The sequence below is a fragment of the Arachis duranensis genome, chromosome 10 (genome assembly GCF_000817695.3).
Source record: "Arachis duranensis cultivar V14167 chromosome 10, aradu.V14167.gnm2.J7QH, whole genome shotgun sequence".
Classification (NCBI taxonomy): Eukaryota; Viridiplantae; Streptophyta; class Magnoliopsida; order Fabales; family Fabaceae; genus Arachis; species Arachis duranensis.
Genome location: NC_029781.3, coordinates 63,165,660 through 63,191,869, shown reverse-complemented (window position 1 = coordinate 63,191,869; position 26,210 = coordinate 63,165,660). Strand labels below are relative to the sequence as shown.

The 26,210-nt window shown below is 29.2% G+C and overlaps 4 protein-coding genes across 4 annotated transcripts; all 4 read right to left on the bottom strand.

Moving 5' to 3' along the window:
• Positions 1 to 4,339: 4,339 nt before the first annotated feature.
• Positions 4,340 to 4,822, bottom strand: LOC107469782 (uncharacterized). The gene has a single exon (XM_016089159.1). It carries the CDS (start codon positions 4,820 to 4,822, stop codon positions 4,340 to 4,342), a length of 483 nt encoding a protein of 160 aa, XP_015944645.1.
• Positions 4,823 to 14,596: 9,774 nt separating this feature from the next.
• Positions 14,597 to 16,152, bottom strand: LOC110276556 (uncharacterized). The gene is made up of 4 exons (XM_021133468.2): positions 16,033 to 16,152; positions 15,375 to 15,459; positions 15,171 to 15,285; positions 14,597 to 15,095 (listed from the first exon to the last, which is right to left on the bottom strand). Exons 1-4 carry the CDS (start codon positions 16,121 to 16,123, stop codon positions 14,925 to 14,927), a joined length of 462 nt encoding a protein of 153 aa, XP_020989127.2. The 5' UTR covers positions 16,124 to 16,152; the 3' UTR covers positions 14,597 to 14,924.
• On the bottom strand, positions 16,143 to 20,733 carry LOC127742950 (uncharacterized). The gene is made up of 4 exons (XM_052255633.1): positions 20,526 to 20,733; positions 16,450 to 16,717; positions 16,266 to 16,339; positions 16,143 to 16,154 (listed from the first exon to the last, which is right to left on the bottom strand). Exons 1-4 carry the CDS (start codon positions 20,619 to 20,621, stop codon positions 16,143 to 16,145), a joined length of 450 nt encoding a protein of 149 aa, XP_052111593.1. The 5' UTR covers positions 20,622 to 20,733.
• A 1,004-nt stretch (positions 20,734 to 21,737) lies between these two features.
• On the bottom strand, positions 21,738 to 24,057 carry LOC107469794 (uncharacterized). The gene is made up of 8 exons (XM_052255632.1): positions 24,033 to 24,057; positions 23,853 to 23,937; positions 23,617 to 23,749; positions 23,338 to 23,360; positions 22,455 to 22,578; positions 22,169 to 22,351; positions 22,001 to 22,066; positions 21,738 to 21,887 (listed from the first exon to the last, which is right to left on the bottom strand). The coding sequence occupies exons 1-8, from the start codon at positions 24,055 to 24,057 to the stop codon at positions 21,738 to 21,740; spliced, it is 789 nt and encodes a 262-aa protein (XP_052111592.1).
• Positions 24,058 to 26,210: the final 2,153 nt, after the last annotated feature.

Below are 26,210 nucleotides of genomic sequence, written 5' to 3'. Positions count from 1 at the left end.
ACTAATATCTGAGATTCTATCGGAGAGCAACACAGAGACGCCCAGGGTAGCTTGCTTTAGGTTGTTGGCAATGCACATGGTACTTTAATCGATCCAACTCTGCAACTCGGTACTCAGCACTTCTGCGAATACTGTAGTTCACGCCCTACAATACTGCATCTCGGCTTTTGAATCTGTAGCCAACTCAAAACTCTACACCACCGTCTAAGTTGTAATCATCTTCACCAGTATTGGAAAATAGATTTTTCTCTTGCATCACGTCCAGATCCAATATATGATGGTGACTGGGTACAAATGACAATGCCGAAATTTGGTTCGGGGCATGCAAAAGATACCGATGTGATAGCTTGATCGGAGTCTCTGTACAAACTCTTCATCATCATCATCTTCAGAAGAACCGCCTGTCAATATCTCACAAGATACACAACAAAATGGGATTGTTACACTCAAATATCACCCAAGTATCATTATTTCTCATATGGCAATTGGGATATACATTTACAACCAAATATCTTTTACTACTAGACATTTTGGCTTATTTTTGAAAGAAAAAGATAGAAAAGAAGTAGTGAAATATTTGCAGAGAATACAAAAGGTTACACATCCTTTTATAGTTGTTGGAAATTTGTCATAACGTATCTCATTTACATTGTAAACGTCATAATCATTCATGTATCTCATTCACAGTATAAATAAAATAATACTACATGTATTTCGTTTATACCGTAAACGAAATATATATGTCAATATTATGTGGCCTTATCTTAATTACAGTGTAAACGAAATACGTATAATATTATTTTGTTTATACTGTAAATAAAATAAGATATTCGATGCATTTTGGTAAAAACACTATAAATTGTTTATTTTAATAAATAAAATATTTATTTTATTTATTTAAAAAATCCCACTTAACACTCAAGCAATCAAGCAACAATGGAGCCCATTCCATTGAAGACGTTGGCCAGTAGTGTAACAAAATAATTAGTATGTTTGTTGACACTTGACACAACAATTATGCAACATAATGTGGCACCACTTACGCTCATAAATTGGATTTCGGAATTAACTGGTTGATGGCTTGAAGCAAGTTTTTGTGTCATACGGGTCCCATCTATGATCTATGGGAGAATATGCCTTGGAAAACAAGGGCAGTTTTGGTACTCCCGCTCCACTTTTTTTTCCTTTCCTTGCCGTGTTTTTTAGGGTACCACATTCATGTACGATTTAACACATTTATTGGGTTAATTAAATTAAAAAGAGTAAAATATATTTTTTGTTCATGAAATTTGACAAAAATTTTAAAAATATTCTTAAGTTTTATTTTGTTTTAATTTTGTTCTAAAAATTTTCGATTTGCATTAAAATACTCTCGATGGTTAAATTTTAAAAAAATTTAAGACCAATATAACAATAATACATGAAAATTATACTCGATTTGCTTGTATTGAGGGTTGTTCTTATGAAATTGTTGTTGAATTGATCTTAAATTTTTCGAAAAATTAGCCGTCAGGTGTATATTTGATGCAAATCGAAAATTTTTTTGACAAAATTGAAATAAAATAAAACTTAGGAGTATTTTTAAAACTTTTGCCAAACTTTAGGAATAAAAATATATTTTACCCAATTAAAAAATATTATATATTCTATTTTTTATTTTTAGTATTAAAAGTAATTGATGAAAAATAAAATTCACTAAAAAAAATAACACATTTGTAACAAAAATTGTGTTAAATTTAAAATTGTTATAAAAAGATTATTATTTGTAACAATAATTGGTGATTGTTACCGAATAATAATACTTTGTAACAACAATACAAATTGTTACAAAATGTACTAATATTTTATAACAATTTATCTTTTTGTTACAAATTATGTCAGCTTTTGGAATGAATTGGTGTTACGTTACAAAATTTTTATTTTATAACAAAAGATAAAGTAGTTGTAAAAATTCAACTTATTTTATAACAAAATATATTTTTATTTCAAAAACTCCAATTGTTTGTTAACAAAAAATTAATTTGTCACAAAATTTAATATTATTTATAACAATGTATTTGTTTGTCACAAAATATAAATATTTTTTGTAATTAAAAAAAATTGTTTCAAAATATTAAAATCTTTAAGAGTAAAAAAATTGTTTATATAATTTTTTTAGGATAATTTTATTTTATTTCAAAAATTAAAAATTTTAAATAATATTTGTATTCATTAATTATTTTTATAAAAAAAATTAAAGATTAAATAATTAATTTTTAAAAATTGTAGATACTATTTTATATTTTTTAAAAAATTAATATATAATTCTTACTAATAATAAAATTTTAAATATTAATATAAACTTAATTTGAAACATAAAAAAGTTTAATTACATTATTAAACATAAATAAGAATAAAAATAATTAAATGTAAAAAGAGTAAATAATAAAAAAAAAACTAACTCCGTCACTTTTACTCCTCTTTCTACGCTTTCATTCCACAGTATAACTGAACAATGGAGCTTTTGGAAAAAGGAGCACCTGCGTAGACTCTTGTTCTGCCTCGTCTTGGTCTCTTCTGTCGTCATCTTTTGCGTCGTTCAATGATGTTGCAACCCCACACACAATCTCTCTCACTCTAATAGGGCACAAAGACCCCAAACTCCTAAATCTTAAATTCTCATTTTCAGACTCTTTGTGAATGCTCATTCAGACATCCACTGTCCATCGTCACTGGCTTCACGGTGTTCTTTCTCTGAACCAGCAGCTCTGCTTTCATGCTATACAGTTTTTCTACGCCGCACTACTTGCCGGAGAACCTTAGTCACGACGCTACCAATAGCTGTCGCGAAGTGTAAAGGTCACTGCTATGCTCGTGGTCCTCTTCTCCTCGTTGTTGCTTATCCTCTTCTTCTCGGCACTGCTCTTCTTCTCGGTGTTGCTCATCTTCATTACGGCATTGTTGCTTTTTTGGGGAGGAAGGTCACAAGCCCCTGCTCAGCCGCTCCTCTTTTTCTCGGCGCTGGTTCTGGTAATGCTGCTGAACTACTTTTTTTCTTTTTAAAATAGGATTAAGGTCTGAATTTTGTTATTATAATTTATAATGCTGGATTTGTTCAGAACTTGTTATTATAATTTATAAGATTAATTTGTTGTTCTAAACTTCTGATTATTGTTGATTTATTCTCTTTATTTGGTTCTGATATGTTTTGATTTTAATTACATATAATGTTGATTTGTTGCTTTGTTCTCCATGTTTAATTCTAGTTTATTCTAATTTTAATTAAACATATTTTAATTATTGTTGATTTGTTATCCTCAATTAGTTCTGATTTGTTTTTATTATAATAAAAGCATGTTTTGATTATTGTTCATTCGTTCTGATTTTAAATAAAATATGTCAATTAATGACAAAGCTTGGAATAATTTTTGAGGGAGGCAAAAAATTCTTGTCAAAGACCATTCTAATATGTTACATTTGAGCTCAAAGAAATTATAGACGATGTAAGAGTTAAATATGGGATAACTAAGTTTTTAGTCCAAGACTTACCCAACTGAACCAATTTCACTCCTTGAATAAAGTAATATTAATGTTTCTATTAAAAATTTGGAGGGTCATGACTCCCCATTGTCAAAGCGAAACTTCGCTACTGATGTTAATACTTAATTATTGGTGATTTGTTGCCGAATACCATCTTATTAGATTTTCTTTTTTACCATCAACTAGTGTATAAATCCGTGCTCAGCACGGGAAAATTTATAAAAGTAAGAAAAAAATTTATATGCTTCGATACTTAAAACAAAAATACAAAATAATTATTATTTTAAGATATTTATAAAATTATTATCAAAATCAAAGTTTAACTTAAAAAAGGAAGTAATAATTATTTTATATATTTTAAAGTAAAATAATTATACACTGATACAGAATTTAAAATAAAATTAAAATATTTACATTAGAATACTATTTTTTCAAAGACTTCTCTATAAACAACATTGATAGTTGAATTTGTAGACATTCCTACGTGATTCATAAGTAAAACTTTTAAACCTCTCTTACTCTTAACTTTTGAAAGTGCCACATATAGTTGGCCATGTGTAAAAACTGGTCTGGGCAAGTACAATCCAACATGAGATAAAGTTTGTCCCTGAGACTTATTAATTGTCATGGCAAACGATACTATTATGGAAAACTGTCTTCGTTGGAATCTAACTGGGACGGTTTCATTTGTTGGTACCATATTCATTCTTGGAATCAAAGCAATATGACCAACATTGTTACCCGTTAAGACTTCACATTCTATGACATGATTTCCAAGTTTCCTAACTTGTAGCCTTGTACCATTACAAAGACCACTGGATTAGTCAATATTCCTCAGTAACATCACCGGAACACCAACCTTGAGTATTAATTTATGTGGAGGCAAACCAGAGCAATTTATGCTATTTAGTAATTCAGGACCATAGAGATCTAGTTGACTCTCCATATTCCCTTCATCCATACAAATGGAATCCGAACTAAGATATAATTTTTCTCCTCCAGGAATGATAGCCATCAGATGGTTGTTGACCTCTTCAACGATGTCTAGTGTGGGAGCCAGTATAGTTCTTGCTTTGAAAAAATCCTTTGAGGACATGTTTTCCAGAATATTTGGATAAGAAAAATGAACTAACTCATCAAATGCCTGGTCCGAAGAAGGAATAACAATATCTCCTGGAAGACATATCTCAGATTCACCATCCATATTGTCACCTATTAGACCATCACCAACTTTCAATAACCACTCACCAAATTGCTCTGTCTCGTCTTGATCTGAAGTAGTCGTCCCTACAGAGAGTCTCATGTTTTTTGTTAGTTTGAGCACCTGGCAAAACTTTCAAAGGTAAGACGAATTCACGGTTGAATGAACGATATCTTGTCTCGATCCTCGTGGAATGACAGGAAGAATTTGTCTAAAGTCTCCACCTAGTACAACCACTTTTCCTTCAAAGGGCAAATCTTTGCTATATGTTGGAGAACACCTCATGATGTCACCCAAGCATTTGTCAAGCGCTTCGTAGCAGTACCTACTAACCATTGGGGCCTCATCCCAAATTATAAGTTTGGCTTTCAACAGTAACATTGCTTGAGGGGAACCAGGTTTGATGTTACATATAGAATCCTCAGTTATATTCAGCGGTATTTTGATCCTTGAGTGTGCCGTTCTTCCATTGGGAAGAAGTAAAGATGCAATACCACTCGAAGCAACGTTTAACACTATATCATCCCTTAAGCGAATCTCAGCAGACATAAGGTTCCAGAGAAATGTTTTTCCAGTACCTCCATGACCATACACAAAGAAAAAACCCCCTTCATCACAATACACAGCTGTAACAATTTTATCGAATGCATATCTCTGCTCAGGTGTTGCGATGGCTAACATGTCTGAGGCATTTTTCTTTAAATCATTCCTGTTAAAGTTTAGCTCTTCCCTTATAACCCTTTCGGTTAACAAAGAATTATCAACTTCAGTTGCTAAAGGCATAGGAGGATAGTCTTTCAAGGTTTTACCATAGGAATATAAGATCTTGTCTATATCCATTAAGCACAACTGCTTAATCTCATCATCTGACATTGTTAACTCTGCATATTATACGATACCATAAAAATTCAATCAAACTAAAAATGATCAATAAGGAAGAACTTTTATCGTTGTAATTAATAGAAACTCACCGCTCATGTTCATCACGGCTCTCTGTCGATACAAAATATCATCTGAGAGTTCATGCCAACATCTATCCCAAACATGTTCTGGTCTTGAGATATTGTTGGGTGTTAATAGAATGACAAATGACCTCCTAACATATGATCCTGAGGCCCATAAGCTTTCTTCCTTAATTGCATCAATGAATTCTTTGTCATCTTGCAAGAGTCCAAGGGCGAAGCATGCATCTCTATACGTAGCTTAAATTGTTCCTCCAACTGTTCTTATATCTCGAAAACCTGTACATCCTCTTTGAGTATTCAAGAGAAGTCGTTGGTAATATTCTTCGGTATTTGCTGCAAAAAACTTAGTTAAAATCCCACTCTTAAGTTATTAAATGGATTAAGCTACGCTATTTTAATTATTATGTAGCTTCACATCCGCTTAAGAATAATTTTTCTAAAAAATATAGAAAAATAATAAATCATATAATCTACAAATTATAACTGTTGGAAGTTATTTGAACATTTATTTTCTAGTGTAGATAAATTGAATAAAATGGACATGGGGTACAGGCTGTTAAGATTTTAAATTTAAATCTTTAAATAAGTAAGATCAAAATTGAATGTAAACTCGTCATTACCTGCAGGTACATGAGTCAACCTTCCAATTGCGAAGCCTTTCTTTCTAGGAAACCACTTTGAATAATCGTCCTTCCAAACAAACTTGGTTGGAAACTCAGCATAAGTCAGACTTCGAGCATAAGGATATGACATGTTCGCTGCCATCCATCCCAAAAACATGGACTTATGAGATATTGCTTTTTCGACGATATCATTCACATTAGAAGTTTCACCATAAACCACAGATTGCTCATCCTCCAAATGGAATAGAAGTCTAATCACAAATGGTTCTTTCTCTTGGATTTCGTATCCAAATAGACGCCAGACTGCCTTACATGCCGAAATATACCTACAATCGTAGTAATTCCTAATTTCGTCAACAACTTGTGTGGCTTCTGACGGATCACCAGCATTGTATAGAGTAGCTGTTACGCGGTCATTACCCTTGTATACATACTTAAACAGATACTTAATAGAACTTGTTTGGCATGTGTATTCCACATTTATGTGGCACCCGAACTTGAGCAACAATTCTGGATTATACGGAACAATGAACTTATTATCTAGTACACATTCTCTTTTTTTCACTGTTCGACCGTTATCAGTACGCCTATATTTGGGAAATCCGGCCTCATCAATGAGTGTTCGCTGTCTAAACTCTTTAGGATAGAACTTTGAACAGGATCCATTCTTCATGCAAGGTGAATTATTGTTGTACGGACCACATGGACCATGTACCATGTAATTTTGAACAGCTCTATGTAGATTTGGCCTTTCATTTTCATCAGGAATCTCAGCTGTTATATGTTTGTCTATGTCATCTGGTGTTTGTGGCTTGAACTCGTTACTCATGAATAAAAGGATATGTGCATGCGAAAATCCTCTCTTTTGAAATTCTATAGTGTAAACATCTGAAAATTGAAAAAGATAAATAAGCAAAACATTACAACATAAGATTTTAATAAGGTATTGCATAAACACAGACTTTACATTCCAAAATTTTGCCAAAAATATTTTCTTCTTTTAGGTCATCAATCAAACCATTAAGTTTGATCTTGAAAATTCGACACAATATATCAGGACGGTCTTCTGCCTTCAATCCAATAGAAGTAATTGTGTAGGCATCTACCAGAAACTGTTGGAATAATCTCTTTGATCTCAGAATTAACGGAAATTCACCCGTCCTTTTCTGTAGTCGAAAAGCAAAGAATTGTCGCAAAGTGATTGTTTTGTTTTTCTTTGTAGGTCTAGCGGAGATAGAATCTGATGTTGCAATACCCAAACGAAATACATCCTCCCCATACGGAAACAACAATGGATATTGCAAGGCTAAATAAGATGGATGAAAAACATCAATCCGCTGGAGCTTTCTAGATTGACTCTCTATAATAATATCTCTATCTTTGCTAAGTTGTTCGACATTGACAATAATCAATGCAGCCACTTCAGATGCAGATGGCAAGTTGTATGTCCTGTCATCTGTAGTCATTTAGATGGCAAGTTGTATGTCCTGCCATCTGTAGTCCTTTTACTAATCAACTTAAGCTTTATGTTTGTGCAATTTTCCTGTTGGTACCTATCTCTTGCATAGCGAAAACTCTTTGCCAAACTATTATATCTATCTAGCATGTTTCTTAATATTGCCACAATTTTCCTATCCCGCTCATTTATAGCTTCATTGGAACTGCGAAAAAAAAATAATAAAATTTATGTTATTTTCTCTCACAGATAAAAAATAACTAAAAAATTTGACTGGTTGCATGAAAATTACCGAAGTGTGCCTATTCGATTATCAATCTCATTCTCTGTGTCATAGATATATAGCTGGGCAAATGTTGGTCGCAAACTATCAGGAGGAAGTAAGCTACCAATGCTATGGTAGTTTTGACCCCCAAGCTTAAAAATTGGAGGAGCAGTCCCATTGTTCACCCCACGGTCAATTTTTCCAGCCATTGATGTAAAACAAAACATTGAATTAAATGTCCTTATATTTTTTAGAAAATGAATACTTCTTTGATCTCCTCCAGTATGAAGCTGAATGAGCTCATCAGGAGGCACAGAAAGTAGAGGAAGCTCAATCTTTCCTTCCATACAACATAATGAAAACTTTGGTTGGGGCGACTGTTTGGATTTAGCAAGCCTTTCTCCAGACCACATCCATGCTTTACAGTGTTGACATTGATAAATAGGATTTCCTATATCCCAGACATCTGACGAATGAACTCTCTTTAGCTACTCAGTTGTCATCCGATACAATTTAGTCCATGATGTACACAAAGATGCAAATAAACATACAGATAAAAATTTTACATACCGTCTAAGGTTTCTGAGGACGGTATAAAATTATCTTCCATATCCACATCCAACATTGAATCATCATAACCATTCAAAACTACAGTAAAAAAATTATAAAAATGCAAACATAATCACTTTGATGTATTACTAATAATTCATATCTCTTGCAAACTACAAACTTAAATTCTTGATATAATGAGAAATTACCTTCATCATCAACAAAAGGGTCAACACATTGGCCACTGTGTGTGTCAGCGCTTGGTGGATGCGTCTTAACAGTCGATAAATTTACATCTTCATAAAGTTATCCCAAATTAATAGCCACCGAAGTAACAACAGAGGAAGATTGTCCTTTTTGCACCCCAATCATAGTAGAACTTCTTTACAAAAAAGTTCAATTTTATTCAAATAAACCATAGAAACTATAGGGAAAAAAAGAATATAATAATGATGATTATCTTTTCTAAATTACCTTTCTGTTAGGCACGATCGGTGGGAACCGGAGTGTGATGGAAGTTGATTTTGTGGAACGACTTCAGTTAGATTATTGGTGGGTCCTTGTACACTGGAGTATGCTAGAATTGTAATAAATCTATGTTATATAAATAATTTTCGATGAAGTATATTTTTTGTTAAATATTGGTATATGAATCATTTGGCAATCAATAATTATACATACTATTTGTTAACACGGACAGTGGAGTTCTTGTCAATGAGGGATCCGTCTGTAGAGTTAAAGATTTAGATCTTATCTCTGATGTAGAAGGTCTTACATAATTAGGAGGAGTATTTTTCTGTCCAAAAATTCCATGCGAGGCACAGTGTATACCATGCATAGATAGTTGCTTCTCTATGAATGAGTAATGAGAAATATATAGAAAATTTTTGTCATTAAACCGATATAAATTAAATTTAGATAAATATGAGTCAATTACAGTGAAAAAATGTCACCTTTATCCTCACTGAATTGTAAACTGAGAATATTAGATGAGGTACCAGTTTCTCGACACACTGTTCTTTGACTTGTAGTAATATGATGCACATTTTTATGTACGTCAAAATTTGTATTATTGTTGTTCTTCGACATTGTTAAGTCAAAAAAAATAAATGAAACACAAATAATAATTATTCGATTAACTAATCTCGTATTTGATTTTATATAACTTTAGTAGTATACTTTCGTAGTTAAAAATTTTTTTTTGTATTGGTTTAGTTTTATTGAATTATTTTTTAAATTATTAAACTAAATCAATGAGTATTCATATCATATTATTCAAAATATAACCAGTCATCAGTTAAAAATAAATACAATTCAATTTAAATAACAAATAAAACTTTAAATTTAAATATAATTTTAAAATTTCAATTTATTTAAATCGAGTTAAATAGATATACTCAAAAGCATCAAATTTTATATTTTCCCAAGTATAGAGTTTTATGTATTAATTTAGGATAAATAGTATATTATATTAAATTATGATAGAGTATATTTTAAATAATATTAAATAATTAATTAACCTAAATAGTATATGAAGATTTGAAGATTGTATAGTAGCTTATAAAATATGAATTTAAAAAAATTATAAAGACAAATAGTTATTTACAGTTTTTCAATTACTAAATTAGAATATTTAAAAAATTATGTATAGTACATACTAAACTAAAATATTTAAAAAATTATGTATAGTACAAACTACTTCGCTAATATTCTCAACAACGATAATAGTTTAAACTGTAATTCCCATAAAAAATAGAAATTAAAGAAGTTTTAGAAGAACACTTACCAGAAGCACAAAAGAAAGCAAACTCATTATCATCAAGTCTTTTTCGTTTTCTTGCCAAAATTATCTTTCGTCTTAACCTTGCAACCTTCGATTGTGTGATTAGAGTGTGATACATTATCGTTGTCAAGTCCCTTATCTACAATGTACTTCTTCCACAACAATGAACTACAAATACAAATTTTCAAATTTTAATACTTATTTTGAAGTTAAATTTTAAATATCCATTAACTTACAATACTGATTATTTATTGATTAATTTATGAGGTATCAATTTTTACTTAAAAAAATAAAAAACTTAATTTTTAAATATGTAAAAATATATTAACAGTGACTTTTAATTCACAAATTAATAATCTAATTAAAATGGGTATATATATACCCATTTTAATATTAAGCAAACTAATTTTTATATCATATATTATCAAATAATTAATTAAAAATATACACTCCTGCACGACAAATTTTAAATTTGAATTTAGAAGTGATCAATAAATCACATTTTTTAATCAACGTATAACAAAAAAATTAGTTAGAGACAAAATATTCAACATAGAATAATTTTAGTCATTTAAAATTTAAATCTTAAAAATTAGATTACATATTAAAAATTAAATACAACTTTGTGGTATGCTTCAATAATAATAATAATAATAATAACAATAATAATAATAATAATAATAATAATAATATACTTTTAAAAGGTGGTACTACATGTTTTCCGTAATATGTAATTTTTAAATTTATTTTATAAATAATAAAATAATTTTTTTGGATAATTACATTAAGTGAATAATAAAAATTAGTATCCAAATTAACAAACTTTAACCTATTTGATAAAATAAAATGAAACTTACATAAAACATATGAAACTTACATAAAACATAGTGTATTGTGTAGTAACAATATTTTTAGAGAGTGTATAATAGTCTTATTTTTTTCAAATATTTAACAATTAAGCTATATTATATTAATTCTTTTCAATTACTAAGCTAATAAGTTTGTAACATGTGAACAGTAAAAAAAATAAAATTGTAAAGAAGTTGAACAAAATAAAATGAAAACACTAATCAATAGAAGACTAATCAACATTTAAAAAATTTATCTGAAATGAAAAAAATAAATAAAACTTACATAAAGATGTGGTGCAATGTGCAACAGTAACACCTTCAAAAAATATCTAATAATCAAATATTGAATATGAAAGATTATATGTAATTGTAGAGTTCTTATATAGAGCTATTGTATTTTGGGCTGGGCTAAAATATTAATGTGTATATGTTATAATTTGTTGGAAAGAATCAAAGATATTATATTATTTTAAATCAATAGTTTTCTTTTTTGAACGAAATAAAAAGTTTCTATTTACGGAGTCATAAATATAATATAACATACTTTAATGAGTCACAGCAGCATACAACACCAACACCCTAACAATCACTCTCATTCAGGAATTACTCTCATTTAATAATATTTTTATTTGATAATTTAACGTTCAATGATTAACTAATAATAAATTAAAAGCACTTTTTATTACTCTTATTATTTTATTTCGAAAAAATCCATATACTAATTTTTATTTGCGGATTTTGAGTTTAGGTTGAAGAATTTAGAATATGATTAATATATATCGGTCCATGTCATGATTGCTTAAAATTTGTGCCATCTTTTTCGTGAACTACTCCAATTTTTAAATATTTTTCTAATCTCTAAACAACTTCATATGAAACTTACATAAAACATATAAAACTTACATAAAACATAGTGTATTGTGTAGTAACAATATTTTTAGAGAGTGTATAATAGTCTTATTTTTTTCAAAGATTTAACAATTATATAAATATTATTTATTTTCAATTACTAAACTAATAAGTTTATAACATGTGAATAATAAAAAAAATAAAATTGTAAAGAAGTTGAACAAAATAAAATGAAAACACTAATCAATAGAAGACTAATCAACACTTAAAAAATTTATCTGAAATGAAAAAAATAAATAAAACTTACATAAAGATGTGGTGCAATGTGCAACAGTAACACCTTCAAAAAAATATCTAATAATCAAATATTGAATATGAAAGATTATATGTAATTGTAGAGTTCTTATATAGAGCTATTGTATTTTGGGCTGGGCTAAAATATTAATGTGTATATGTTATAAATTGTTGGAAAGAATCAAAGATATTATATTATTTTAAATCAATAGTTTTCTTTTTTGAACGAAATAAAAAGTTTCTATTTACGGAGTCATAAATATAATATAACATACTTTAATGAGTCACAGCAGCATACAACACCAACACCCTAACAATCACTCTCATTCAGGAATTACTCTCATTTAATAATATTTTTTATTTGATAATTTAACGTTCAATGATTAACTAATAATAAATTAAAAGCACTTTTTATTACTCTTATTATTTTATTTCGAAAAAATCCATATACTAATTTTTATTTGCGGATTTTGAGTTTAGGTTGAAGAATTTAGAATATGATTAATATATATCGGTCCCATGTCATGATTGCTTAAAACTTGTGCCATCTTTTTCGTGAACCACTCCAATTTCTAAATATTTTTCTGATCTCTAAACAACTTCATGAATTAAAATTTTTCTCTAAATCTTGATCTTAAAGGGGGGAGGAGGGAGAGTGGAAGGTCACTATTGTCAAAGTAGAGACAACTGCAGCAACCCTCCCACATCAGCTAACTGTGTGTTACCAGGAGAAAGAAGAGAGTTTTTATCAACAGAGAAAAAAAAATTTTAAGTAATAATATAATTAGAATAATTTCACAAAATTATATAATTTATTTAATTAATTTTATTAAAAATCAAGAGAATTAAACATAAGTCACCTAATATAAAATTAATAGTTCAATATTAGAATCTTAAAATAATGCTACATGAGAATATAATCGAATATTGAAATTTTATTATTCTTAAAATCGATAATGAAATCTTTTTATTTCATTATTTTAATTTTCATAAAAAATTTTTCATTAAGAATAAGTTGAAAATAGCATATAATAAATAAGTGACTCTATTAATTAGATTTAGAAGTCGGTAAAATCGCTATCCTTCGAGTTAATACTAAATTATAAAATTGGAAGAAAAAAAGTGTTAAGTGTACTGATATTTAGGAATCCATGATGAACATTAAAAAAAAAACAACACCAAGAAGCTTAAATTATTGTATCTTCTTTAAAATACGATTATTGATCCCCACGCAAATAATAATAACTTGAGGAGTAAAGTCGCTGAGGCATGTCCTAAAAAACATAGATAATTAAATAAAACAAAACAACAATTATTTAATTTAAAATATTTTAAAATTTGAATAGTATCTATTCTCTCAATAAACAATAGTCATAGCCAAGACTCCACCAAACCTTTAAAACATGTTTCACAGCAGCTACTTTTTAATGGAAGGAGCACCAGATATGTTGAACTCATCCAACAGACGCTTCAAACAAAATAAAACAAAAAAGTATAATTAAGATTTTAACCAAAAAATAAATTCCAAAATATAAAAGAGGCCATATAAGTGAAGACTAAATGAATACCCTCACAACAGGTCTTTTAATAACAGACAAATTTTTCACGATTGGATCAGGTGACTCATCACAAACAGAACATCCATCTTCACCTCGAGGCTACATAAAAAAACAATAAAAAAATAAATAAACAACATCTCATATTTGGCAAATTAAGCCTTAATATACATAGTCTAAAAATCAACAAAAAAAAAGAAGAAATCATACATGCATAGGGTTAATAGGACCAGCACGGGGTACACCAGATTTTACCGGGCCTTGAGTATCCCTCCACCTCGGTAAATTGGTAGAATCAGAATGTATTACCGATACATCATAAGAATCGCACCATCCAGTAGTTTCTACTTCGACCTTGAACAGAAACTCCTTATCAAGGAAAAACTCATTAAAACCAGTAGGATCTTTGCTTGCTTTCCCCTTTTCCTACACCAAAAATTTTACATTTATATTGTTCTAAATAAATAAACATATCTTATTGACAATCATAACGTGTTCAACGAAATTGGTTTCACGTACATTCAACTCTTTCACCATCTCAGTACAGGTTCGTCCGAATAGTGCTGCAACCTCCTTATCGAACACAACAAAGTTCGTTGTACTAGTACCATCAAAAACCAACAAATTCAACTTATACCTTTTTTTTTAATTCAAAAACATCAATTAACACCTGGCCTATCACCCTTTAGTTACAACAAAATCATAAAAATGATATTCAACATAATTTAGATGCTCAAACACAATTTTTTTTAGATTTATCAGTTTTCTAGATTTTAGTCTAGCAAAGGAGACTTTGGTATAAAAGTGTTGTAGGTACATGAATTTTTTTCTGTGCACTCTATCTTTGTTTGCCAGCTTTTTTTTTTGTGGCTAAACCAGATTTCCATCAACCAAAGCAGTTTTTGTTTTTAATAAATATTAGTATTAAGCCAGATATTGCTAAATCATTAAAAATCAACATAATCAATTAGTTAACTATATTGCATTTTTATGAAAAGATTGCACAAATAAATCTAATTAGAGTAATACCTGTCAACCACATTATTCACGTCCCTATTACAGCCATCGCAGAAGTATTCATCTGCATTAGCTTCTGCCTTCACGCTGCAAACACATGATTTATACCACCAACTTGGAACGGGTTTAACATCAAGAACAGTGGCCCGAACAACATAGAATCCAACCTATATAGGAACATTTTGAAAGTTTTAAAAAAAATTAACCAAACGAAAAAAAGTAGTTTTATATAAAGCACTCACATCCGCAGCAGCACGTAACTCCTTTATTATCTTCCTCCCAATGGAATATAAAACTTCATCTTCATCAAGATATGCTGGTTTGCCAGAAACCACAGACAGGTACTGCGAGATCTCTCTATAGTACACACTACTTATCAATCACGATGCCACAAAAATACAGTCAATATGCACAACCATAAATAATTCACAATATTGTTACAATACCTTTTTCGAAGCATCAAAGCCTCAGGAATATCTGGATTTATCAAGAGTCCAGTACCATACATAATGTTCTGCACAATATTGGTACCTATATATAACAATCATTGTTTAAATGAGTTGTACAATTATACATGACAGAAGAATTATCGAATGGAAGGTAACCAAAAGTGTACTTAGATTTAAAAAAATAACTATAACCTACCGTGAACCTAATTAATTATTAAAACTTTTTATTTTAGCAATGACATATAAAAAAAATATTTAATGCAAATATAAAATAATAAAAAGTATTATATAGTAACAGAAATATAGTTTAAAATTATATATTGATTAATTAATTCTCGAGTAATTCAACATAGGATTTACAATCAATGAAGAAAAAAAAACTGCTGATACCTCATTTATCCAATTTTATATAATAATAGTTTGTATCACTTCAACCAATTAAATTTTAGAAATTAAAAACAAAAAAGAGAATTTCCAATGATATTTAAAAAAATCTCTACGTATCTCAACTGTTTTTACTATATGAAAATATTGATGGCATAACCTTCCTTCTATTGATAACCTTTCATGAGCCACCCATTTTGCATCTCAATAATTAGTAGAAATAGTTACAATAAGAATATAATCATTTGATAGTAATCAAATACTCACGTACCTCCAGCATTTTTTACTCTTGCAAATTGAAGAATAACTATTGGCAGTTGTTGATCGCTCGATGCTAGAAAATCCTTGATCCGGTCCACCATCTCTCCAAGAACAACAATATTAAGCTGTAAACTGTATAGAAATGCAAATTATTTAGAAAATAAAAGATTATTTATTTAAATATATTAAGTGGTGAGTAAGGATTGTTGGAAAAAATGCCCCGTCATTCTCAATATAAATGACCATCATGTTAATAAGTTTGCCATCGTTCATGTATTTCCTCTCACCCTCTACGCCGGCCATAACTCCAGCAACGTCTTAAATAAATATCAAACAGAAAAATGTGCCCAAATCACACCTTTTAGTGATATTTTGTCATAATTAAAAAAAAATCAACTTGTGTACTTGCCATAAATTATACACTTACCAACCAAAAAAGGATGATGAGGAGAGTATCCCATAATTTTCCTAAAAGGGACCAACTTAATACCATATAACGGTATTGCATCACAGAAAGAGGGTAAGACAGTAGTTCTATCTTGAAAAAATAACCGAAATTGATGCGATGTTGTGCAATACAACTCACAGTTGTTGTTAACTCCAAAGTATGTAAAAACATACACAGTTCCTTCCGATATCAATGACTCAAACACAGATATCAGATCCTCACCTACAGAAGCATGCATAGTTGTTCCCTATTTTTTCAAAAAGAAAAAAATTTTATTATTCACTTTCTACACCCAGTACCAATAAGCTCCAACTAAATAAACAAACAAAATTTATATAAAAATTTTCTTTCAATATTTATAACTGAATAAATTAAAAATATGATTTAAATCTAGAATATTAAGTATTAAACATTAATAACAGATTTATATGCAACCAAAGGAAGAATATACACGTAATGGATTCAAATATTTAATACTTTAATATACACTATCGTTATATTTTAAACATATATTCAACTATATATTGAGAATAATTAGAATATTTAATTTTAACTGTATATCTAATTAGAACATTTTAGAAAGTTTGCTAAAAGTCTCTCAAAACTCCCTTTTTATTGGCCAAATATCCATCCCTCCATTCTCAATTTAAATGATTCTCTTTTCCATTATAGTTCCTCATGGCCGACAGTGAAACCTTTTGAATCTTTTTCTTTTCCCTGGTGTACATTTTTTACAAAAGGAAGAGTTAGTTTTATATTTTGCACCTAGATTTTGTTCTTTTCTATATATATATATATATATGCGTGCTAGTCACACTTATTGAAAGACTTGATATTTGGATTGAATTCTTTTCATTTAAATTGACTCTTAATGAGGACATATACTAAATTACCTAAAAAATTCATGAAATAAAATACAACAAAATAGAAGGCAAAGATTAATTTTTCTGATACATGTAAGTCGCAAGCAAGATGGAGATCTCATTGTGACATGACTTTATCATATTGAAGATAAAGTTGCTTCATATATATTAAAAATAAAAATATAAAATACTGTTAATAAATAGTTATGGCCTAGAATATGATTAATATATATGGGTCCCATGTCATGATTGCTTAAAACTTGTGCCATCTTCTTCGTGAACCACTCCTATTTCTGAATATTTTTCTGATCTCTAAACAACTTCATGAATCAAAATTTTTCTCTAAATCTCGATCTTAAGGGGGGGAGAAGGGAGAGTGAAGGGTCACTGTTGTCAAAGTAGAGACAACGACAGCAACTCTCCCACATCATCTAACTGTGTGTTACCAGGAGAAAGAAGAGAGTTTTTATCAACAGAGAGAAAAAAAATTTAAGTAATAATATAATTGGAATAATTTCACAAAATTATATAATTTATTTAATTAATTTTATTAAAAATCAAGACAATTAAACATAAGTCACCTTTAATAAAATTAATAGTTCAGTATTAGAATCTTAAAATAATGCTATATGAGAATATAATTGAATATTGAAATTTTATCATTCTTAAAATTGATAACGAAAAATTTTTATTTGATTATTTTATTTTTCATAAAAAATTTTTCATTGAGAATAAGTTGAAAATAGCATATAATAAATAAGTGACTCTATTAATTAGAAGTTAGTAAAATCGCTATCCTTCGAGTTAATACTAAATTATAAAATTGGAAGAAAAAAAAGTGTTAAGTGTACTGATATTTTGGAATCCATGTTAAACATTTAAAAAAAAAACACCACCAAGAAGCTTAAATTATTGTATCTTCTTTAAAATACGATGATTGATCCCCATCCAAATAATAATAACTTGAGGAGTAAGGTCGCTGAACGCCAATGACTATTGTTTGATATACAGGTCAATTAGTCAATTACTTTCTTGTTCTTTTAGTCAATTACAGACATAGCAGATATAATCATATAGTCAAAAAATCTGTATTCTAAAAGTATTCAATAAATTCTAATAAAAAAACATCTAAAATAATATATATATTATACGCTAACAATACCCATAATTATCTAATTATATATTAGAGTCATGTTTGACTTGTATCAAAATAAAAAGAAAGTACTTTCAATGTCATTAGCATGTACCAAAAAACATAGATAATTAAATAAAACAAAACAGAGCCAATAACAAATTGAAGAAAATTTTTATTAAATAATACAATTTTTTTTAGTCCTATACCTATAACAAAAAATGACGCATCAGCCAATTCAAATGAAATACACTAAATATAAACATATTATGTAATACAATCATATTGATAAATTATTTTGGCTTATAAAATTATATTTCCTTAATAAAATTCTTTAATGCAGAATTTAAACCAAAATAAGACACATTAATTTTTAAAGCATTATTTAATTGTTATAGGACATTATAAGGATAATAATTAAAATTATATAAATTTTCTTATGAAACAAAATTTAAATGAAACAATATTTAACAGAGTTAAAATTTAAATCTTTTTTTACTGTAAAATATTCTTTTATAAAAAATTTTCTTGCTTTTCTTGCAAGGAAATATACAATGGGTTTTATTTTTGTTCAGTTTTTAATTGAATGGTCACAACAAAACCATAAAACTGTTGAGATTGAAATTGTAATAATTATGAAAGTGAGAAATATACAAATGTGGGACTATGTGTATAAAAACAGAGAAATAATTGTGTGGATAAATAAATTAGAAGTACCTGCTTATCCATCAACACCATTTCAATAGAGCTACTGGATCTGAGGTTTTTGAATTTTGATAAAAACCAGAGTCTGATTACTCTGACATGAATCTTCCAGCTCTCTTTTGGCGGTGCAATCATCTCTAACAAATCATATTGTCTATCCATTTTTTCTCTAGATAAAAAAATAAGAGCAAGCCATAAATTATAGCAAGTATGTGTGATAACAGTATAAGACCATACTTTCTAGGCTTTTATAGCAACTAAGAAGAGGTATATTTTTTGGGTAAATCATTTTAAAATTAGACTGCATCCAAAATCATATTTCTTCCATAATCCAAAAGAAGAAAAAATCTGTCTTGATAATTTAAAAAATAAAAAAAAGATTTGAATTGAAAATACAGCTCTTATTCTATATCATAAATACTGTCAATTAAAAGTAAATTGAGTAAAAAAAGATATGAAAATAACAGCTGAATTCATGTCTTCCTTTAAGAAAAAAAAAACATATATATACGTATATAATAATACCCATAATATATGTATCAGAAAAATCAATAATATATACGTGTACAGTAATACACATAATATATGTATCAGAAGAAAGATATTGTATTATTTTATTTCGAAAAAAATCTCATCATTTTATTGTTGTTTTCTAAACCATGTATCATACGTAGCAAATTTAAGATAATTTTATCCAAAACATATGCCTTTTTTATGAGCTTAAATTATTAGAAAAAATAACTTTATAACATAGTATCATATTTTCTTTAATTAAAATTTGAGGTATTGATTTTTATTGATTCCAAAAAAATATTGCAACATAAGACAAATAAAAAAATAATATATAAGATTTAGACAAAATAAAAAAAATTACGTGAAAAGAAGTATTAAAAGAGGGATCAATTGTATGATAAATTTAATTATATATGGGTCGCATGCAATTTGGGATTAGGTTTTAAATTACATATATTAATGAATTAGTTCAGAGACTTACCATGGTTACAACCAAGGTTCTGAGAACAGGGAAAGGACCCAAGAAAGGATCCATCGGAAAGCTGTTGTTAGGACTGGGCATGTTTGTGTGCAAGTGTTTTAAGTTATTGGTTTTTTTTTCTCTATAATCTAAAACACAAAACATACAACGGTGAGCTGAATAATCAAATAATAATCTACAAATTTCACAAAAACACAAAGCAGCAGCAGTACAACAGATCCAGAACCCCAAAATAAAATAATCATTCAACAATTTCAACAAAACAAAACCCTATAATCATTAAATAATTTGTTGATTTTAGAACAGAGATCCAGAGAATAAAATGAAAATCGAAGAATAGGTGCACACCAAAGCCACTGACCTTCGAGATAATGACGCCGAGACGACGGCGACAAGACGACTGCGAGCAGCAGGAAGAATCCGACGGAGGATGGGCGCCGAGTGATGAAGAAGACATCAAATAGGGGATCTGACTTGGAAAAACACCGACAGTACAAAGAGAAACTCTTCGGACAGCCACGGACGGCGGCAACCGGTCACTCCGTTCGGCGGCGGTGGAGGCTAGCTAGGGTTTTATCTTCTTGTTATCTTTGAATGAAAGAATGAATAAAGGTAACAAAAGAGAGGAGGGAGACCAGCATGCAGTAAGTGTTATTCCCTTTTTGTTTTCTTTTGTTTTATTTATCTATTCTAATTTATAAAAGTAACAAAAGAGAGGAGGGAGACCAGCTAACGTGTTCTTGTTTTCTTTTGTTTTGTTTATTTATTCTAATTCCCTTTCTGTTTTCTTTATTTATTCTAATTCCCTTTTTATTTTCTTTTGTTTTCTCTATTCATTCTAATTTATAAAGAGGCTACTTGTGATTGATCAGATTCTCTACACTTATTGTGATAAACGAAAAAATTGATTAAAAAAAGTTTTTATTTCTGTTCATTGAATAGATTCTGTTTATTTTAAAATAATTGTTGTTTTAATTTTAACTTTTTAGATTCATTAAAAAATTAAAATATGCATTTTAAATTAAAATAAAAGCCATACCTATTTTAAAACTGAAGAAGTATATGATAATGATAATAATAATGATGCTGAATGAGCAAATAATTTCAATAATGCATGATTTATTCCCAAGTTCTCAAAGTAGTAATCATATCTATGTGAGAGAGGGGATTCCAATGCAAGGTTCAAGATATTCCAAGACCAAACATGCTGTGCATAGTTGAATCTCACTCAACTCTCCTTGCAATTGCCAACATATTATCACCACCACCAATATTACACTTATTTCTTCAACGGGCTTTCATTTTTTTATATAATTATTCAAATACTAAATATAATAACTATTTATTAAAAGAAAACACACTCAAAATCTTGGATTAAATAAACAAATATACGAAACAACTCTTGTATCAAGTTATAAGAGATAAATTAATGTCAACACAAAAACTTTGAAAAATAAACTACTCATATATTGTAGATCCTAATAACTCTCAAACAACCATAGTTCATTCAAATAATAGTTTAAATAAATTATTCTCCTATATTTTAAATCGAACTGTGTAGAGGCGTGTTGATTTAGTCCTCCACCACAACCCACTTCCCTTTCTTAGATTTGGATGAAACTGACTCCTCTCCAATCTCTTCAATATGTTTCTTAGCTCTGAGAATCTTAGAATTATGTTTCTCATCAACTGCAGGTGATGGAGTTGGCTCACTCTCACAAGTCTGGGATATGCCATCATGTACCAATAAATATAAGAATAATAATATTTTAGTTACTATGTAAAAATTAATAACATCACTGTAACAATTTAAATTGGAAATCATTTGACACAAACCTTAGAAGTGTTGTATGGACCAGTAGACAAACTCAATAGTTCAGAATTTTCATGGGACAAAAGGCCCTACAAAACAATTGATTCAATAAAAAGACATCATCAAAATATGGTTGCTCTGTTTTTCTAATACAGAAACAAAAGAAAAAGTTATTAGACAGAGGGGATTACAGTGTCAGGATTGTATTTATCCAGGAAGGCAGAAACCAGAGAATTCTCATTAGTCATTCTCAGCACATGAATCACATATGGTTCATAAGAGTTCAGATTTCTCATCTTGAGTTGCACTTTGAAGATGAACTTAATATCCCTAAGCTTATTAATCTCTTCGGGACAGGAATTTTTCTCAACACCCTTCACAGTTAGGAAAAAAAACTTCATTCATGCTCTCATAAGTAATAAAAATTAAGGTATAGTCCAGACTATTAACACAAAAAAAATGAATATGACATCAAACCTTAGTCACACAAGACTGCCTAAGGTCCTTAGCAGAAACTCCAAGAAACTTTGCAGCTTCTCCATCGAACAAAACAAAAGAGGCAGCATCGGTGTGGTCTATCACCCTTATGTGGATGATGTACCTATTATTCACCAAAAAATATATAGTCCAAGAATAACACACTACATAAATCTTACCAATAATCAGTGTCTATACTATGCTATTACTGAATTGGATGCAAATAATTTTTTAATGGCTTACCAAAGAGTCTCCATCCCACAAGAAAGAATAAAACGTATCAAATGGAATTAAAAAAATCTAAAAGAAAGTGACCCCGTGAACAAATCAAAGCTAAATAATCCAGTAGCCAATAAATTTTTTTATATTTCCTTTGTGAATCAGAATCCAAAAACACAAAAATAGCAAGCCACATAAGTAACTTTGCAATGTGATTTCAATAATAGTTAATTTAAATCTCCAACCCCACATTCACACAATTATCACCGACTGGCCATAACAAAAGCAAAAATTATGAGCAGTGCCTTTTTATTAAAAAAATTACTAATCAAGTAGAATTTTACAACATGTAATCAAGAAAAAAATAAGAATAATGAACAGTGTGAAACTTCACATCAAACTCAAAAACAACACATAAGATTCCATATTCGATCTGAAAACTCAGAAAGGGGAATTATCCAAGAGTCTCCATCCCACAAGCGAGAATAGTTTAAAATAATCCTTATTATATATAATTCATAAAAAATGTTATAAAAATACCTATTAGAATAATAATAATTTAATAGTGTCTGAGCAAATAATACAAATGCATAGATTACACCATTATCTTCGAGGACAAAGAGTATATAATGTGTGAATCTTAAAGAAGTATCGTGAGTCATACCTTGGCTCATAGAACCCTAGTCTCTAATGCAATTGGGACAGAAATATTTTTTTATCAAGTTCCCTCAAGCCACGACGACACTTCTTACATCCTTTGTACCACCAACCAAATTTAGTCTCAACTTCTTTAATCGTCCCGGCTGTAACAAATACAGCATCCTAAAATCGATGGATAGGAGGGTACAACACAACAATTGAGATTATGATCCAACAAACATTGGAACTAATACAATAAAAAAATACAATAAAAAAAGGAAGACCAATAAAGAAAGAATTTTACCTGATTATGCTCCTTTATCTCTGCAATTGTTTTGTAGACTGACAGACGCAAAAAATTCTCCTCATCTGAAACAGGTTGACCACAGACCAGCGGCATTATGCCTTGTCCATCAACAGGATCCAATTTGTTCACCCTTGCATTTTTAAATCAGAAATTATGAAATTTGTCAATAGTTTAATAATCAAAAGCATTGTATAAATAATCTGCTGACCACAATACTGATCTATACACTATACCTCGCAAAGAAATCCCTGGCAGCTGGAAACTCAACTTTGATAAACAGTTTCGAATTGTAGTTTGTGTTAGATACACCCATGACCCCTACAAAAGACATAACAAAACAAAGAAAATACCATAAGCATATGATGACAGAAAACATGCATTCAAATACCAGTAAAATAAACAAATAAACAAACCACTATAAAATTTCATCTTGCCCATTTGGAGAATAACCACATAGGTAAGAGACGGGTGTTCTTCTAGATATTTGAGCAATTCAAAAGTAAAAGACTGCCACAACGTTACCCTTAATTTCTGTCTACCCCTATAAGAAATAGCAACTCTTGTAGATTAAAGAGAGACACAAAATTCCAAAATAAGATTTTAAAACAAAAGCCAGTATCAAAAAGATATTAAGCATTACTCAAGATCATCAAGTTCTATGGTGATATAACTTGACGGCTTCCCGTCCCGTGTGAATTCGACCAAGTTACCCTTAGAAGCAAGCTGACCTATCACATCTACAAAATAAAGGCACTAATCTATTGATTAACAAAACTCTATATGCCCAAATTTTTCTCTTTGGAATCAACGCATTTTATTCATGTTGAAATCAGATCCCTTAAATTCTCTTAAAAATAAAAATATAAAAAACTGTTAATAAATAGTTAGGGCCTAGAAATCGAAGTTCCTGAAGAAACAAAATTATAGGACATTATAAAGATAATACACAAGATTATATAAATATTTTTATTAAACAAAATTCAAATGAAACAATATTTAACTGAGTTAGAAATTATATTATTTCTTAATATAAAATTACAGCAAGGGAATATTTGTTACATGAAGGGAATAATAAAAAAATTCTTCCTTAATATAATATCTCAATGAAACAAATTTTAGATTAATATTATATGAATCTACAATAGTTGAGACTTGAGAGGAATAGCAACAACCATCAATTGAATCCATATCTGTCCATTATATGCTCATGATAAAAAAAGACAGCAAATGGTGCAAAACAATATATAGGATTAAAAAATTAGACTTTAAAGAATTAAACAACACATGCATCATAGATTAATCTAACAAAGTACTTACCAACTAAATAACCATCTTCTTTAGACTCTGATTGAATTGTTTTGAACGGAACAAAATTAAATCCGTTCAATGGAACTGAAGAATCTTGTACCGGACGCACAATCGTGTCCCTCTTGAAATGGATCCTAAATTCGTGTCTAGTAGGCTTGAACTTGATGGTATTCAAAGCAACTCCAAAATTAGTGACCACATACACGTTGCCCTCAGCGAGTAAGCCCTTGAAGATAGGAACAAATATGTCTTTTACAGTGCATTGAATTGTATCTCCCTGAATGCATTAATTTTATAGAGTCATAGAAAAATAAGGTTTATTGCTCAGTCATTACCAAAATAAATCTGAAATAAAAAGAGAAAATTTTACCTCTTCATTAAGGGCAACCATCTCAATAGGTGCCTTCATCCCAGATCTTGCAAATTGAGAAACGGTCCAAAGTCTAATGACACGTACTTTGAGCTTCCACACCTTATGCGCTGGACCAGCATTGATACACTTGATAAGATCATACCTAAAAATCAAAGACCTCATATTTAGTGAAAGATAAAAAAAAAACTTATTGTGAAACAATCCACATGGCACATGAACTCACCTAGCTGCCATTGCTACCTGTCACTACAAAATTACTCAAATAAACTGAATTTCAGTGTAGATAAAGAACAAATGTGGTGATCACCTATGCCAAATTTATAGAGAGTCACAGCACTGTTCAGCCCCAGTATTGGTAAGGATTGCAAGAATCTTTAAGTCCCTATCAAAATCCAGCTAAAAAAAAGGGAAAGTGTTTAGACTATTCAGGATTAAAGAATCTGAATCATATCAATAAAATCAATAAATTAATAAATTAATAAATAAAATAAAATTCAAAATTAGGTTAGAAATCAACGGCCAACATTTACTGTGTTCCATTTACATGGCAAACTGGAGTTTAATTCTGAAAAATCAAAATAAGAAGCAATATATGCTGAAGAGGAAATCACCATATTTACATACATTAGTAATGTAAAAATAAATTTTCTACTTAATATACTAAAACTGAATAAGTAATGTAAAAATGAATTTTTTTAAATTATATTAAGTAGAAAATTCTAAAAAAAATATATTAGTAATGTAAAAATGAACTTTTTTAAAATTAATTTTTTATTTAAAATTAATTTGGCTTATTAACCTAAACATATTAAGAAGAGAAAAAAAAAGATGAAAAATTTTTATTTAAAATTTGAAACTTAAAAAAATAATCTTTTTACCAAAAAGTTGAAAAATAAAGATTTTCAAAAAT